We start from the raw sequence: 13,534 nt of genomic DNA, 5'->3' as shown, positions 1-13,534 counted from the left end.
CCCTGTACACTTCGTTCTGTCGAGAAGACCCTTGTTTCGTAATGCGTTCGTCTGTTACACAGCATGGAAAACTACTGCCGCTTCAACAACCCCCGGGGTTGTCACAGGGATTCTAGTTCTCCGTCTTGCATCAGGCCTTGTGTGACCTCAATTCAAGACATAAAAGCAATAGCAATGGGACATTCCTTAGGATCCTTTTTCTCTCACCGACTTTGCTGACCAACCACCGTTCAAGCTGCGGCGCATAATCCCCCTATTCGCTCGAAGCCTGACCGCCGACGGGGCCGCGGTGATGATGGAGGGAGGCTACACAAAAATGGGCGCACAATATCGCACAGTTGATACCACAGTAGCAGGATCTGGCCCTGGGTGCCGCAGGGACAAAACAACAATCAATGCTGTCGATGCGCGGGCCGGTGTCGAAGATCAGCTTAGCGTCCCATCATGGTTCCAGCAAGACTCTTGTCCCTCCACAAGACCAATTCCGAATCCAGTAACTTTTCATCCATCGCGGCTTTCTAGGGTCCCATCTATTCAGGGAACGAGGTGACGTTGAAAGGACACCAGCGGTGCAGGGTCCAGCGAGTTGTGGAGAGTGTCCCATGCTTCAAGATCCATCGGTTTGATTTTTGCGGACCTCAGGACTTTCCTAGTAAGTTGTGAACAGAAAGCAGGTATGTACAAGGGCAGTGCCAAACGACAGTGTTTGCATCCACAGACAATGAATGTAGTGGGAGTGCCTGTATATTAACCCCTGCCCTGCGACGCAGTGGGCTCCTTCATTATTGTCACTGCCTTCACCAAACTCAACTTCACACGCCTGTTGCAATATATTAAATATCACTTGTTTACTTGAGCTTTCAATTACATCTACCCGGCCCTTGACATCCAGAGCAGACGACGTTCTGCTATTCCCAAGCAAGCTCTTCCTCACTCCATTCGCTTGACAACACCCAGTACTATCGGAGCAATTGTCCACATTCTCCTCAAGATGGTTGGCATTCTGCTCGAACAACCCTCCCACGGCCCTGCATTCCGCACTGACCGGGACGGTCTGGCCTTTGAAGAGCTGTGTGACGAGATCGAACGCGCAGATATTATTGCCGACCAAGCTGTGAAACAAAAGAAGATTGAACGGGAAGATGACGACGGCCCATCCAAGTTTGACGCAGACAAAGACAAATCGCAGTTTCGCCAATACGAGACAGCCAGCGATAGAGTCAAGAACTTCTACCTCGAGCAACACACCAAACAGACTGTAGCCTACAACTTGAAAGCTCGCAATGATTTCAAGTCCAAAACACGAGCCGAAATGACCATCTGGGAGGCCATGGAACGTCTCAATACACTTATCGACGAATCGGATCCGGACACCGAGCTCAGCCAGATCGAGCATCTGTTGCAGTCTGCCGAAGCCATGCGTCGTGACGGTCGTCCTCGGTGGATGCAACTGACCGGTTTGATCCACGACCTCGGAAAGCTCCTGTTCTTCTTTGACGCCGAGGGTCAGTGGGATGTCGTCGGTGACACCTTTCCCGTGGGCTGTGCCTTTGACGACCGTATTATTTACGGCAACAAGTCTTTCGCGGCCAACCCGGACTTCAACGATCCGATCTACAGCACCAAGTTCGGTATCTACACCCCCGGGTGCGGTCTGGAAAATGTCATGCTCTCCTGGGGTCACGACGAGTATCTCTACCACGTGGTAAAGCGGCAGAGCACTCTGCCTGATGAAGCGCTGGCCATGATTCGATACCACAGCTTCTACCCCTGGCATCAACAAGGCGCCTATCGTGAGCTGATGAACGAGCACGACGAGAAGATGCTCCAAGCTGTCAAGAAATTCAACCCATATGATCTCTACAGCAAGAGCGATGAGAAGCCATCTGTCGAGAAACTCAAGGTATGTGACCCCTAACTACACTCCTCTTGTTGATCTGCATTGCTGACGTGTTCACAGCCCTACTACATGGACTTGATCGATGAATATTTCCCACAAAAAGTGATCAGATGGTAGCTTCAACTCGAGCTACCCTGGGCGCGCGTACTGGGCGCCCGGTTACGATCCCAAAGAAAGAGACGTGGAACATTGAATTTGAGCGACGGAAGCCCCTTTTGGGTTTGGCCACTACTATGGGACTCTAGACATGATCAAACTGTTATGACGACCTTTTATGTCAATCGGAGAGTGGCATATAGTGATGAATTTTCCTTTATACGATGCGAGCCCGACCTCATACCGTGGCAAAACCATACAGGCGATGGTCGCTGGTGCCGAGATATATACCCCTAATCATACAATCGGCTTCTGAACACCTGCTGTTCTCTGGCAAATGCTGCTGTCGCCGACTTGGACTTGACCTTGACGTTTGGAGATGGAACCTCGACTTGTCATGAATATAATGTTCGTGAATGACGACTTTGCTCTAACGATGGACAGAGAGATGGAATTTTGAAGGCCGCGAGCATTTCACGTCACTCGTAGTCGATGGCCGGTGTGATTTGAGTTCCCATCACGGCAATGTACTTGCTATCAGTTCTAGCATCGCGGGTAGACAGAAATGACAGGACAGGGATCCAGGGCCATGGATTGTGAGGCCAATTGCAGTATAGGATTCCTGGATCCTTGATACCTGCAGTGCTCAGCTACAGCCTAGTGTCAATGCTGTGTGACGGGTGTGATGACAAGGAATCAAGGCAATAGTGCAACAACCCGTCGAGACCAGAGGCGTGTATGCGTATGTGTACCTAGTATGTGTATGCATCTTATGCATACGAAAGAACCATGCATGCATGTAAGTACCGTCGCCATGCTCTTGATCTTCTTCTTTTTCTCCGATTGTCCATTCAACACATGTCAAGACTCAATTCTGACCCGGCCTGGCCGTTGCCAGTCTTCACCATCCGCCCAATTCTGAGGTTGCATGCTCTCCCGAACTCGAAGCTGGTGGACTCGGTGAGTTCGAACTTCTTTGTCTAACGAGCAGATAAAAGTGAACTTGACTCCAATCCAGCACATCCCGAGCACTTGGTACTTGGTACAAGGTAGCTGAGGATTCCTAACGTCCAATCTTTTCATCTTGTCATCTTCTTTCTATCCAACACCCGTCCAGATTGCCTTAGTGTGTAGGTCTATCACGTATGCACCTCCTCGATCCTCGATCTCTCTCATACCCGCCATCGACCCCGGGCACAGTTGGCGTCGCGCTCGACTACGGTACTCTTCGTCCCGTCCGCTCCGGTTACACGAGGGTTCCAACTAGGCATGCAGTCTGCGAGTTGCTAGCCAAGGCAGGGGGTGTCAGTGGCTCATGGCTGCTCAGTGGTCACACCACGGGAACACTGAGTTGTCTGCCAGAAAAAAAGGATGATGCTGGATGCTGGATGCTGGATGCTGCCGAGAACCCATGCCACTGGCACTAGTGATTGTGTCTCCGGTTTCGCTTGCCTTTGATACGAACCTTGCAGATGGCAGGTAGCAGGCCTGTTCAGGAAGGGTCTGTATGGTGCCAGCGAAATGATGGAACAAGAAAGGCAGGCATGCATACATAAGAATCGCCCCCTTCGCAGCAATGCATGGATGGATGGATGTGGGTGCATGTGTGTCTGTGAGAGGTAAGAAGAATCCGAGATAGCTTGTATTCTCCTGCCGGAGGCGCCAGTATGTTCAGAATCACACAACATCCTACGCACGATGTTATACCACTGCTCCATAGGTATTCATACAGCTGTCATTCTTTCTTTGCTCGGAATTCGATGCGGAATAGACCACCACTCTTGCCTGCGCCTTTGACACCGTTTCGTTGCACAGCATATTCCCCTCGAGCATCAATCATCATGCTCATAAGCCGCGACACGAGCGAGCTGCGAGCCTATCCGGGTCCGGTGCCGGAGCCTGTCAAGCATCATCTGCATCTGTAAGCGCTGTGGTTCGGCTACCGCGAGGCTAGGCGATGCATGGTTCTGTCCTCCCCTGCTTCACCCTGTCCTGTCCTGTAGCAAACCCTTGCTGGTGTCCCTATCTGGTGTGAGATAGCGAGCAGACCGGGGTCGAGAAATTGACAGGTCATATTTCAAAGAAGAACGGAGAATTGACTTGATAGCGACGCTCCTGCATATGGCCGTGTTCGGTTCGGCGAGGAGATAGCTTATGCTCTGGTCGTAAGCTTGAGATGATTCCTCGAAGGTGGAAATCCATGCCATGCCATGTCGTGCCATGCCTTTCCAATGTTGACAACCATCTCTGTAGTCTTCCTAGTCAGTCTGCGGCTTGTACTCCTCCTGGTTCAAAACTGACTGCAGGTAATTAAGTTGATGGCCGCAATAAGCTTGTGGCAAGTTCGCGACACCCAAGAGAGCAATTCCGTGTCATCCCATAGTCTGTAATGCCTGTAAAGCAGTTTGGTTGGTGTTAAGGTGCCAGTTGCGACAGCTTTGTAAACGAGAGCAGTTCGATATCGTCTCGTCTGGTGCTCGCTTTTGCTCTTTGCACTCGTCTTTGTAGTATATTGTGAGATACACGAGGATGACGAACCACGGCCCAACTAGGTTGGCTCTCGTGGGTGCCAATGCGCGAGGAAAGGAGAAACGGAAGGGAGAAGAAAAGAGAGAAAGAGAGAGAGTGTGTGTGCGATGATCATCGAGAAAAAACTAAACTAAGCAGACCAGGCCGCAAGGGCAAGCCCAGGAGAAGAGACGACCACAAACCAGCCGAGATGAGAGACACAGCCCGAACCAGCGGAAGAGAAGACACAGCCCAAACCAGCCGAAGAGAGAAACCAGCCCACCGAAGAGACGAAAAGCCCGAACCAGCCGAAGAGAAGAGAAACCCAGCCGACCGAAGAGAGAAACACCACCCAAGCCCGAGAAAACCCAGCAAGACCCAACCCGAGAAAACCGACAACACCCTTCTCCATGCTCGATGTCGTATTGTCACGGCCGTGGCCGGACGCCCATTGGGCTCTTGACACGAGGAAATGAGACCCCGAGGCCCCAGACTCTCCGTCGTTTCAAGGATTGTTTGTCGGAGCCGGAGGAGCCGGATTGGCAGCAGCGGCAGGAGCTGGCGCAGGCGCTGGAGCTGGAGCTGGAGGCGGAGGCGGAGGCGGGACAGCAGCCGGAGCAGCAGCGGCAGGAGGAGGCGGCAGAGGAGCAACGACGACAGGAGCCAGGACAGGAGGCGGCAGAGGAGCAACGACAGCAGGAGCCGGGACAGGCGCCGGAGGCGGACCAGCAGCGGCAGGAGGCGGGCCAAGAGGAGCCAGAGCAGGACCACCAAGAACAAGACCAGCGCCGGGAGGGACCACAGCACCCGGGGCAGCCAGAAGAGGAGCGGGGGGAGCGGCAGGGAGCAAGGCAGGAGGCGGTGGGTTGGCCAGGCGGTAGGCGACTGCGTACTGGTCCCTCATGGCGTTGAGGGAGCTCAGACGCAGCCCGTTGCGCCACACCTCAAATCTACTCCAGCAGTCACGCTGGGATAGCTGAGGCTGGGGGGCCCGACGAGCTCGAAGCAATTGTTCGAGCTGGCCGGGCCCTGTGGCGGCCCCCAGCCGAACCCAACCGGTCGGATCGAGAACATCCCAAAGGAATGACTCCCGAGCAGGGCCTCGAGAAGGCTCGCCACCGACGTAGACGAGCCTGAGCCTCTCCTGCCCCGCTCCGAGCCAGTACCTCAACTCGTCCCCTGGCTGCCAGAGGGAGAGTGGCCCCTGCACCAGCACGTAGAACTTGAACTTGTTCGGGTTGCTGTGAGCCCAAGTTGTTAGCGTTTGATTCGAAAATGAACAACAGTGGCAAGAGGGTTGTGGAAGACAGCGAACGAACAATTCAGTGATTTGGAAAAGGATGATGCATTGGAGCGCAGCTGCGCTTGTTTTGGGAGGCAGAGGAGATGCAGCACATGGCTGAGTGGATGACAATATCGTCTGAGGTTTGAAGGAAGCATTCTTGCGAGAAATCAATAGATCAGTTGACGGGAGAAGATGTAGAAAAAGATGTAGAAAGGGAGAAAAGTAGGGATGTGAGGTGCAAGAAAAGGGCGTCACATGTGGCATGGATCTGAAAATGAAGCGTGCACCGTATCAGTCGAAGGCAGGTGTTGGAGATGCTGATGCACGTCAAGGACCAATCCTGTCAGACACTCATGGTCTTGGAGCGTCCATCCGTCACATCGACAGCAAAATATGAACACCTGTTGTTGACTCGTGGTCGTTCTCCGCTTCAATCAAAGCAACAATAAGGAAGGAAGTGGAACGTTCCGTGAGCCATACACGTCGTCTCTACCATGGTAGAGATCAAGTGCGAACCAGGTATAATAGAGATAGGGTGCTTTGCTTTTTGAACGTTCGTAGTTCAAAGAAGTTGGTAGTATGCCATAGAGACAGCGTACTCCGCCTCCTAGATATGCAGAATCAAAAGATGGGTAACGATGAAAGGGGAGTACGATCAAGACATGTCGGAGGTGAAACAACAATGAAACAACAGTGAACGTCCAAGGTACAACAACGGTAATGACAACGATATCACATAAAAGGGGATGCTGTCGATGTGCAGTGCGGAACGCTTCAGAGACATCGTGATGGATGATGGACGATGGATGAATGAAGTGGTAAAGGGACAAATCACAAGAGAGGGACACTTACGGGGCGGGGCCGGCCATCTCACGTGACTTGGCTGTTGTTGTTGGTGGAAGTGGAGGATGTGGCGGTGCTGAGGAGAAAAGTGAAGCAGCGCTTGTGGCGTCAATTTTTCGCTTAAGTAGCCTGTCAGAAGCCAAGCTTTGCCGCGTCTGTCGCGTGCCCAAAGTAGCTTAGCTCCACCACTATTGGACACCGTATAGACCACGAAGTGCGGGAATCTAGACACGCGACAAGACACGCTCCTCAGTACAGACGCTGGGATGGGACACGCTCCTCAGTAGAGGCACTGAGACAATGGTGAAATCAACCCAAATAGCCAGGCTGGACGGTATGGAATCAGTTAATTGTGCCTTACGAGACAATGGACCAGATCCGCTAATCACTACGGTACTGGACAGGCCTGATGCTGGCGGCTTCGGTGGACGATGAACAGGTATGACCCGAGGCTCTCTCAGACTTGGTGAGATCGATACGAGGGATCAGGGACTGACTTGGGGCTCGCCTAGGTAGAGACAGAGCTCGCCGAGGTCAAATCGCAAGCCAAAATGATCTTTCGACGATTGAACCGCAATTCAGAGCAGCAAGCAAGCATCGAGTCCGGCCAATACACCTTACAGTGAGCGAGATCTTACACCGTTGTTGACCACTTGGAGTAGGTCCTGACTCTGGATCTATAGCTACATCATCAAAGACTCGGTATGCTTTCTCTGCATATGCGATCGATCCTATCCTCGGAAATTGGCCTTTACCTACCTCTCCGACCTGGCCCAGGAGTTTACTACAGTCTACCCCTCGCAGCAGTACCTGTCTGCAACTCTACGACCCTACGCATTTGTCGAGTTTGACACGTTCATTCAGCGGACGAAGAAGACCTACCAGGATAGCCGGGCGAGCGCCAACCTGGATAAATTGAATGATGAGTTGAAAGATGTCACGAAAGTCATGACCAAAAACATTGAGGATCTTCTGTACCGCGGAGACAGCTTGGAGCGCATGGGCGAGATGAGCGGCCGACTGCGAGAAGACAGCAAGAAATACAGAAGAGCTGCTGTACGGATAAACTGGGAGTTGATGTTGAAGCAGGTACGTGAGATTACATTCTGGACGGATCGCAGATCTAACAGTGGTCACAGTATGGACCCTTTGCAGGTCTGGGGTTGATTATGATCTTCTTCCTGTGGTGGAGGTTCTTTTAATGTGTCGATTGCAGCATTTCCAAATGGGTGATGATGGCCTAAAAGCGCACTCGGCTTGCGTATGATACCCCTCTACCTTGGGCCGGGTCTAGAGGCCGATAATACTTTGCTAGGGACGAGACTCGAATCAGTCTGGCTAAAATGACTGATTACAAAAGCATGTTCATATCTCGTCTTCCTCCTCGTCGAAATCGTCCTCGACCCCCATATCGTACAAAATCCTCCCACCTTCTCCGCCGCCTGCTTTTTGGGCGTCGAAGTACGGCAGCACGACTCCCTCACGCTCTAGTCTCTGTCGATCTGTCAAGCCCAGCTCGAACGTCATGCCCGACAAGGCCTGCTCCGGGGTTTCCTCCTCCTTGGATTTGCGGAACAGAGGATGGTCGTCCAGCAAAGTGGCGATCTCCCGGACCGCCTGCGCGCCACTCTGGTGCCTATCCACTGCCGTGGGCAAGAAAATCCATTCGAGCACGCCTCTTCCACTTTTGCGCCGATGCTCCAACTCTAGGACTATGCCTTGCTCTTCAGGCTTCACGGCAACTCCTTTCGGCTTCAGTCCGATGACGACCCCCTCGATTTCTTCGCCCAGGCCGAATACAGGCGCCACCCGCGACTTTGCTTGAGCCAACGTTTCCGAATACAGGACGTATAGCGAGTGCACTGTAATGATGGTGGTGGCGAGGTATGAGAGTAGCGCGAAAGGCGAAGGAGAGTATGGGTATGCAGAACCAGGCGATGCTGATGGGGCGGGGAGTGGGATATCAGTGTGGTAGACTGCAACCACCGAGATTTGAGGTGTCTGTCCTTGTTCAGCCTGTCCGGCCTGTGGTGGCGGCTGGAGTAGTGATGAGAGAAACGCCGTCAGGTTCAGATTCGACGTTGGACTCGTCGACATCGACACCAACGTCGCTAGTGAGTCAATCAAAATCAAACACCCTGTGATCAGGGTTAGTAAAGGGTCTGGCCTCCCTGAAGCATAAGCTCAACACGTACTCTTGTTTCCACTTTTCCGCATCACTTCTGACACTTTCCTTGCAACCGTATCCAGGACTTTGGTTGAGTCGTGGCACTCAAGGAAGAAATCGACATCCCGCGGCTTCACAAAGGTCTCGAAGGCCAAGAGTATCGTTGTCGTTCGTGAAAGCCGGGCTCTGCGCAAATACTCGCGCAACAGAGGCTTTGCGGGCTGCTCGAGCGTGTCGAGGACCAGCGTCAGTGGTGAGGCATGGTCCCGCTGGTTTAACAGCTTGGAGATCAGAAGGAGATTATGGGTCCGGCGATGGGACAGGTTGGCATGTGCCATCCCACCAGCCTCTCCAGAGGAATTCGAATAGGCGTACAAGAGTATTTGTGGTTCCCTTTGACTGGGTTGGATATTTTTCGTTCAGGCTTGTCAACCAGTATACTCCGTCCGGCGTTATCGCATAGTCTTTGAATCTGCAAGCCTGAAAAGTGCGCTCCTGATAACAGAGTTGTATCCGGGCTGTAACATTCGAGCTTTCTTGTCTATGGGCTCCTGTTATGCCTGTTGTCTATAAACAGCAAGAATTGTCGTTATGGCTTCCATTTTCTGCCCTTTTGGGCGCTGTGGTCCTCGGTTGTGGTGTGAAATGGGCTTTGGCGGCCCACCTCGAACATTTTATCTTCTTTACTTCCGCACAGCCTCTCAACGGTACCAGCCCGCATGCAGTATGCTCTGTTACCTGACTACTGGGGCCTTGTGTACCTATCTTCCAACCCGAAACTGTCCATGATCAAGCAGGACGTCAGGGGCGAAATGCGTATCCATGAGAATTGCTCGACCGTACAATATTCCGGGGAGTGTTAATTCCCATGACGTCGTTTCTCCAGACGGCCAAGACATGTTAAATTTGCCCCGATCATTCTTCGAGGACGAAGCGCTACAGATTGACGTTCATTGAAATCCCACGCTATCGGGCACGGAAGCCAGGCCAGAGTCATTCCTCGAGTCCTGCTTCTACAGCTCTCACACTGCAGATTGATATTGCATAAAGATCCTCCGAAGCCTCCAGATGCCAGACCAATCCGAACTGCGGAGTTCACATACCTGAACATGAAGAATGACACAGAGCCGTGAGTAACGCACTTTGTCCTAGCCTGTCCAGTCGTCTTCATCTTTCGAGGCTCAAGAAGCATCGCTCTCGAATGCTTTCTCGGTCAAGGATTACTGGCCCACGAGAGGCCCAAGCAAAGTTGATGTATATGTAAGTAGGGGGGGCCAGAAGCTGGAGGAGACACATGCGACTTCTGCCGAGCCGTTGCAGCAGGCGAGAGATATCCTACACTATGCTGCTGTTGCACATGCCCTAGTATCGACAAGCTGCCTGGCCACAGCACATTGTCAAGTTGCTCATGTGCCTTACAAGCTGGAAGCAAACTTCTGGTATCCCTTACCCGCCACAAACGTCTGATGCCACGGCCCCTGCGTCTTCTCCTCGGCAAGACCCTTGAACAGCTTCGCATGCGCATCTCCATCGACCATGAACTTGGCCGAGCCGTTCGCCTTGCGCTCATCCGCATAGTAAAACCTATCAATCACACAAACCGGTTAGTCTTCCCATTCATTCATCTATTCATTAACTCACTCCACTCCACTGATCATCAACATGCATGGTTTGGCCTTGACTCACTTGTATCCCTTGGATTTATACGCATCCGCAGCAGCCCACATCATGTGTGCGCCCGCGGATTTGCCCGCGCCCTGCGAGATAAAGCCCGGGATGATGTCCACGTTCAGGATATTGCCCGTCATGATGAACGTCCGGGCCGCGCCCGCAGGCAGCTGCGCGAAGCCGGCGACAGCCTGTTGCGCGGCGACGTACAGACTCGTGACATTGATGCTGAGATCTTTGCTGAAATCGGCCAAGGGGAGGGAGAACGGGTCGTCGGGGGGCGGCCGCGTCGAGGCGCTGACTGCGGGAATTGATTAGTACTGGTACTGGGAACGAAGGTAGGGCTGGGCAGGGCAGAGCTGCACGGGGGCTTACCGTTGTAAACGACTACACTAGGGATGCCGAAGACTTTGTTGACTTTGGAGAAGGCGTTGACCACGTCGTCGGATTTGGTGAAGTCGCTGGGGATGTTCAACTGGCTGTCGGTGCTCTCTGCCTCCTTTACTGATCGCGCGGCGACGGCCACTTTGTAGCCGGCCGCGGCGAACGTCTTCGCGACATGGTGGCCGATGTTTGGGCCTGCGCCGAGGATGAGGATGACGGGAGAAGGCATATGATGTTTCTTTTCTTTCCGAGTTTGAGTGTGGGGTGGTAGGTACAGGTTACTAGTAGTGCGGGGGATCGTCTGGGGAGAAAGAAGGGTTAGGTACTTAGTAGTAGATACTAATAACACGTTCGGTCGCGAGCAAGAAATGCTTGCTCGTTATATACCTTATTAGTAGGTACTAGGTAGGCGTATAACTGCTTATCAATGCGGCTAAGCTACAATGACGGGCCATTGATGGCTTATACTTACGGACGCAAACTTTTGGTATATACCGTGGTAAGCCAGATAGGGGTAAGCCACGATAACAGGCCGTAACGGGCCAATACTTACGGACAAAGACTTTTGGCATATACAGTCGTAAGCCAGATCGTGAGCCATAATAACGGGCTATCAAGGGCTAGTATGAGGGCAAGTGTTTCTGGCAGCAGGTCTTGCTTTGTTATCATTATCTGTAGACTCAACAGCCATGGTATATAGAAATAAAGGTATCGAATTCCGTGTTGGGGTAGAGTTAGAGAGGTAATCCTACCGCCGTCTGAAAATTAGGCCTAGAGTTGTAGGATAGGAAGTATGTGCGCGAGGGTGAGTAAGGGTGAGTGCGAAGGCAGGTATAAAGATGAGAGGGATAAGTGCAGAGATGCGATCACGATCACAGCAGGCACAAGTAACGATAATTGATCAGAATGTAGTGAATCACGATGCTGGAGAGAGGGAACAATCGAAGACTCCATCGATTCCCTTGTCGTCCGGCATTCCTTTACTGTCTCCCGTCTCCCGTCGGCTGATTCCGTGGGACTCGGCGACCACAGCGACATCGATATCGACTACCCAGGAAATCCCCGCTCATCATCATTTTGGAGATACGCAATGTTGTTATGCGATACCGATCGTCTGCCCCTCGGCACAGGAGCCGAGCTCTTATCCTACAACCAGGTACGTAGTATGATATGTCCCTGACTCTAGGTTGCTAGATGTACCGTTCAGACGACGACTAGTCAAATATCATGTCCAACTTGAACGTTCCGAGGTAGGTTCCTTGTCTTCTTCCTCTTGCAGCGTCCGAGTCGCGTCCTTGTCTGTCTACCTCTCTCTGCGCACTTGGTTGCTGACAACAGCAACCCCTTTGGTCTCTACAAGGACTTCAACGGCTCAGAGAACTACTCTGGATTCCGACCTCGACCTCTGACCTGCTGCTCCTCCCTCCTTAGCAGCATCTAGACCAGCTATTATCTATACGAGCCTCAGAAGTACCTTTACAAACCCTCCAGAGTGACTACCCCGAAAATGTCAGGTCCTCCCGTCTCATTCAGCTCCCTCCCTCTCAGCAAATCGCCCACCTCAGCCCGCCTCAACGCCTGGGGCGCCTACGGCCCGACGGACGAACTCGGCTTCCTCAACCGGCAAACCCCAACGACGATCGCGGCGGCGGCGGCGTCCGAGATCCGCACCGGGGTGCGAGTGGCCCTGGACGCACCGCTCGACTTCCAGGGCCAGAAGCCGCTGTTCGGCCGCCAGGTGTTCGAGAAACAAGTGTACCAGAAGGCCCCGCGGATCGTGCACGACGACACATGGAGTTTCAACACGCAGAGCGCCACGCAGTGGGACGGGCTGCGGCACTTCGGCTACCAGGCGGCCCAGCGGTTCTACAATGACACCACTTTGGAAGATATCGCGGGCACGAGCGACAAGGGCCAGAAAGAGCCGAATATGTTGGGGATCCACAATGCCGTGAAGCATGGCGGGATTATGGGGAGGGGGATCTTGGTTGATTTCCGCCGGTGGATGGATGAAGGGCCTGGTAGGGAAATTGTGAACAAACACATCGGTGACGATACCTTCTTCGACAATTTCCACACCTCGGCCATCAAATTCGACTGGATCCTCCAAACTCTGGCCTGGCAGGGCAACACGACCCCGCGGTTCGGCGATATCTTGATCGTCCGCTCCGGCTGGTTCAAGTCGTACCGCGACTTGGTCGACTCCAATCCGGCCGAACTGGAGCGGCTGGCCAAACAACAACCCCCTGGTCTGGGCGGCGTCGAACAGTCCGACGAGGTGCTCGCTTGGATCTGGGACCACTTCAGCGCCGTCGCCGCCGATCATCCTTCGTTCGAGCGCTGGCCGAGCCCGCTCGACTGGAGTATGCACGAGGTCCTGCTGGCCGGCTGGGGCTGCAACATTGGCGAGTTGTTGGACCTCGAGGCCTTGAGCAACGAGTGTGTTCGCCAGAATCGCTGGTCGTTCTTCGTCGCTAGTGTGCCGTGTTATGTCCCTGGCGGCGTCGCGAGTCCGGTTAATGGAGTGGCTATCTTTTGAAGAGAAGAGAGAACACAAGGGAGGGTGGCAGAGAAAAGAGAACACACGGGAAATGGCAGGGAAATGGCAGGGAGAGGAGAAGATGTGGGAGGAAGAAGATGCCAGTTGTGGCACAGCACTGGAACGGGCTCGGGGTGGGGGTGG

At 53.2% G+C, this 13,534-nt stretch overlaps 6 protein-coding genes across 6 annotated transcripts; 3 read left to right on the top strand and 3 right to left on the bottom strand.

Moving 5' to 3' along the window:
• Positions 1–991: 991 nt before the first annotated feature.
• A1O1_03763 (inositol oxygenase) lies at positions 992–2,017 on the top strand (the record flags this gene model as incomplete). The annotated part of the gene is made up of 2 exons (XM_007724663.1): positions 992–1,903; positions 1,961–2,017. 2 exons carry the CDS (start codon positions 992–994, stop codon positions 2,015–2,017), a joined length of 969 nt encoding a protein of 322 aa, XP_007722853.1.
• Positions 2,018–5,327: 3,310 nt separating this feature from the next.
• Positions 5,328–5,894, bottom strand: A1O1_03762 (uncharacterized protein; the record flags this gene model as incomplete). Its single annotated transcript, XM_007724662.1, has 1 exon — positions 5,328–5,894. A coding segment is annotated over one exon (567 nt), but the record flags the coding sequence as incomplete, so codon positions are not given.
• A 1,289-nt stretch (positions 5,895–7,183) lies between these two features.
• On the top strand, positions 7,184–7,834 carry A1O1_03761 (vesicle transporter SEC22; the record flags this gene model as incomplete). Its single annotated transcript, XM_007724661.1, has 3 exons — positions 7,184–7,254; positions 7,316–7,721; positions 7,772–7,834. 3 exons carry the CDS (start codon positions 7,184–7,186, stop codon positions 7,832–7,834), a joined length of 540 nt encoding a protein of 179 aa, XP_007722851.1.
• Positions 7,835–7,997: 163 nt separating this feature from the next.
• On the bottom strand, positions 7,998–9,137 carry A1O1_03760 (uncharacterized protein; the record flags this gene model as incomplete). Its single annotated transcript, XM_007724660.1, has 2 exons — positions 7,998–8,770; positions 8,828–9,137. 2 exons carry the CDS (start codon positions 9,135–9,137, stop codon positions 7,998–8,000), a joined length of 1,083 nt encoding a protein of 360 aa, XP_007722850.1.
• Positions 9,138–10,214: 1,077 nt separating this feature from the next.
• Positions 10,215–11,080, bottom strand: A1O1_03759 (uncharacterized protein; the record flags this gene model as incomplete). Its single annotated transcript, XM_007724659.1, has 3 exons — positions 10,215–10,383; positions 10,486–10,768; positions 10,843–11,080. 3 exons carry the CDS (start codon positions 11,078–11,080, stop codon positions 10,215–10,217), a joined length of 690 nt encoding a protein of 229 aa, XP_007722849.1.
• Positions 11,081–12,358: 1,278 nt separating this feature from the next.
• On the top strand, positions 12,359–13,390 carry A1O1_03758 (uncharacterized protein; the record flags this gene model as incomplete). The annotated part of the gene is made up of 1 exon (XM_007724658.1): positions 12,359–13,390. The coding sequence occupies one exon, from the start codon at positions 12,359–12,361 to the stop codon at positions 13,388–13,390; it is 1,032 nt and encodes a 343-aa protein (XP_007722848.1).
• Between the last annotated feature and the right edge of the window lie 144 nt (positions 13,391–13,534).

The sequence above is a fragment of the Capronia coronata genome, assembly GCF_000585585.1.
Source record: "Capronia coronata CBS 617.96 chromosome Unknown acBCG-supercont1.3, whole genome shotgun sequence".
Taxonomy (NCBI): Eukaryota; Fungi; Ascomycota; class Eurotiomycetes; order Chaetothyriales; family Herpotrichiellaceae; genus Capronia; species Capronia coronata.
Note: the sequence above shows the minus strand (reverse complement) of the source record. Positions and strands in the feature narration are given on the sequence as shown.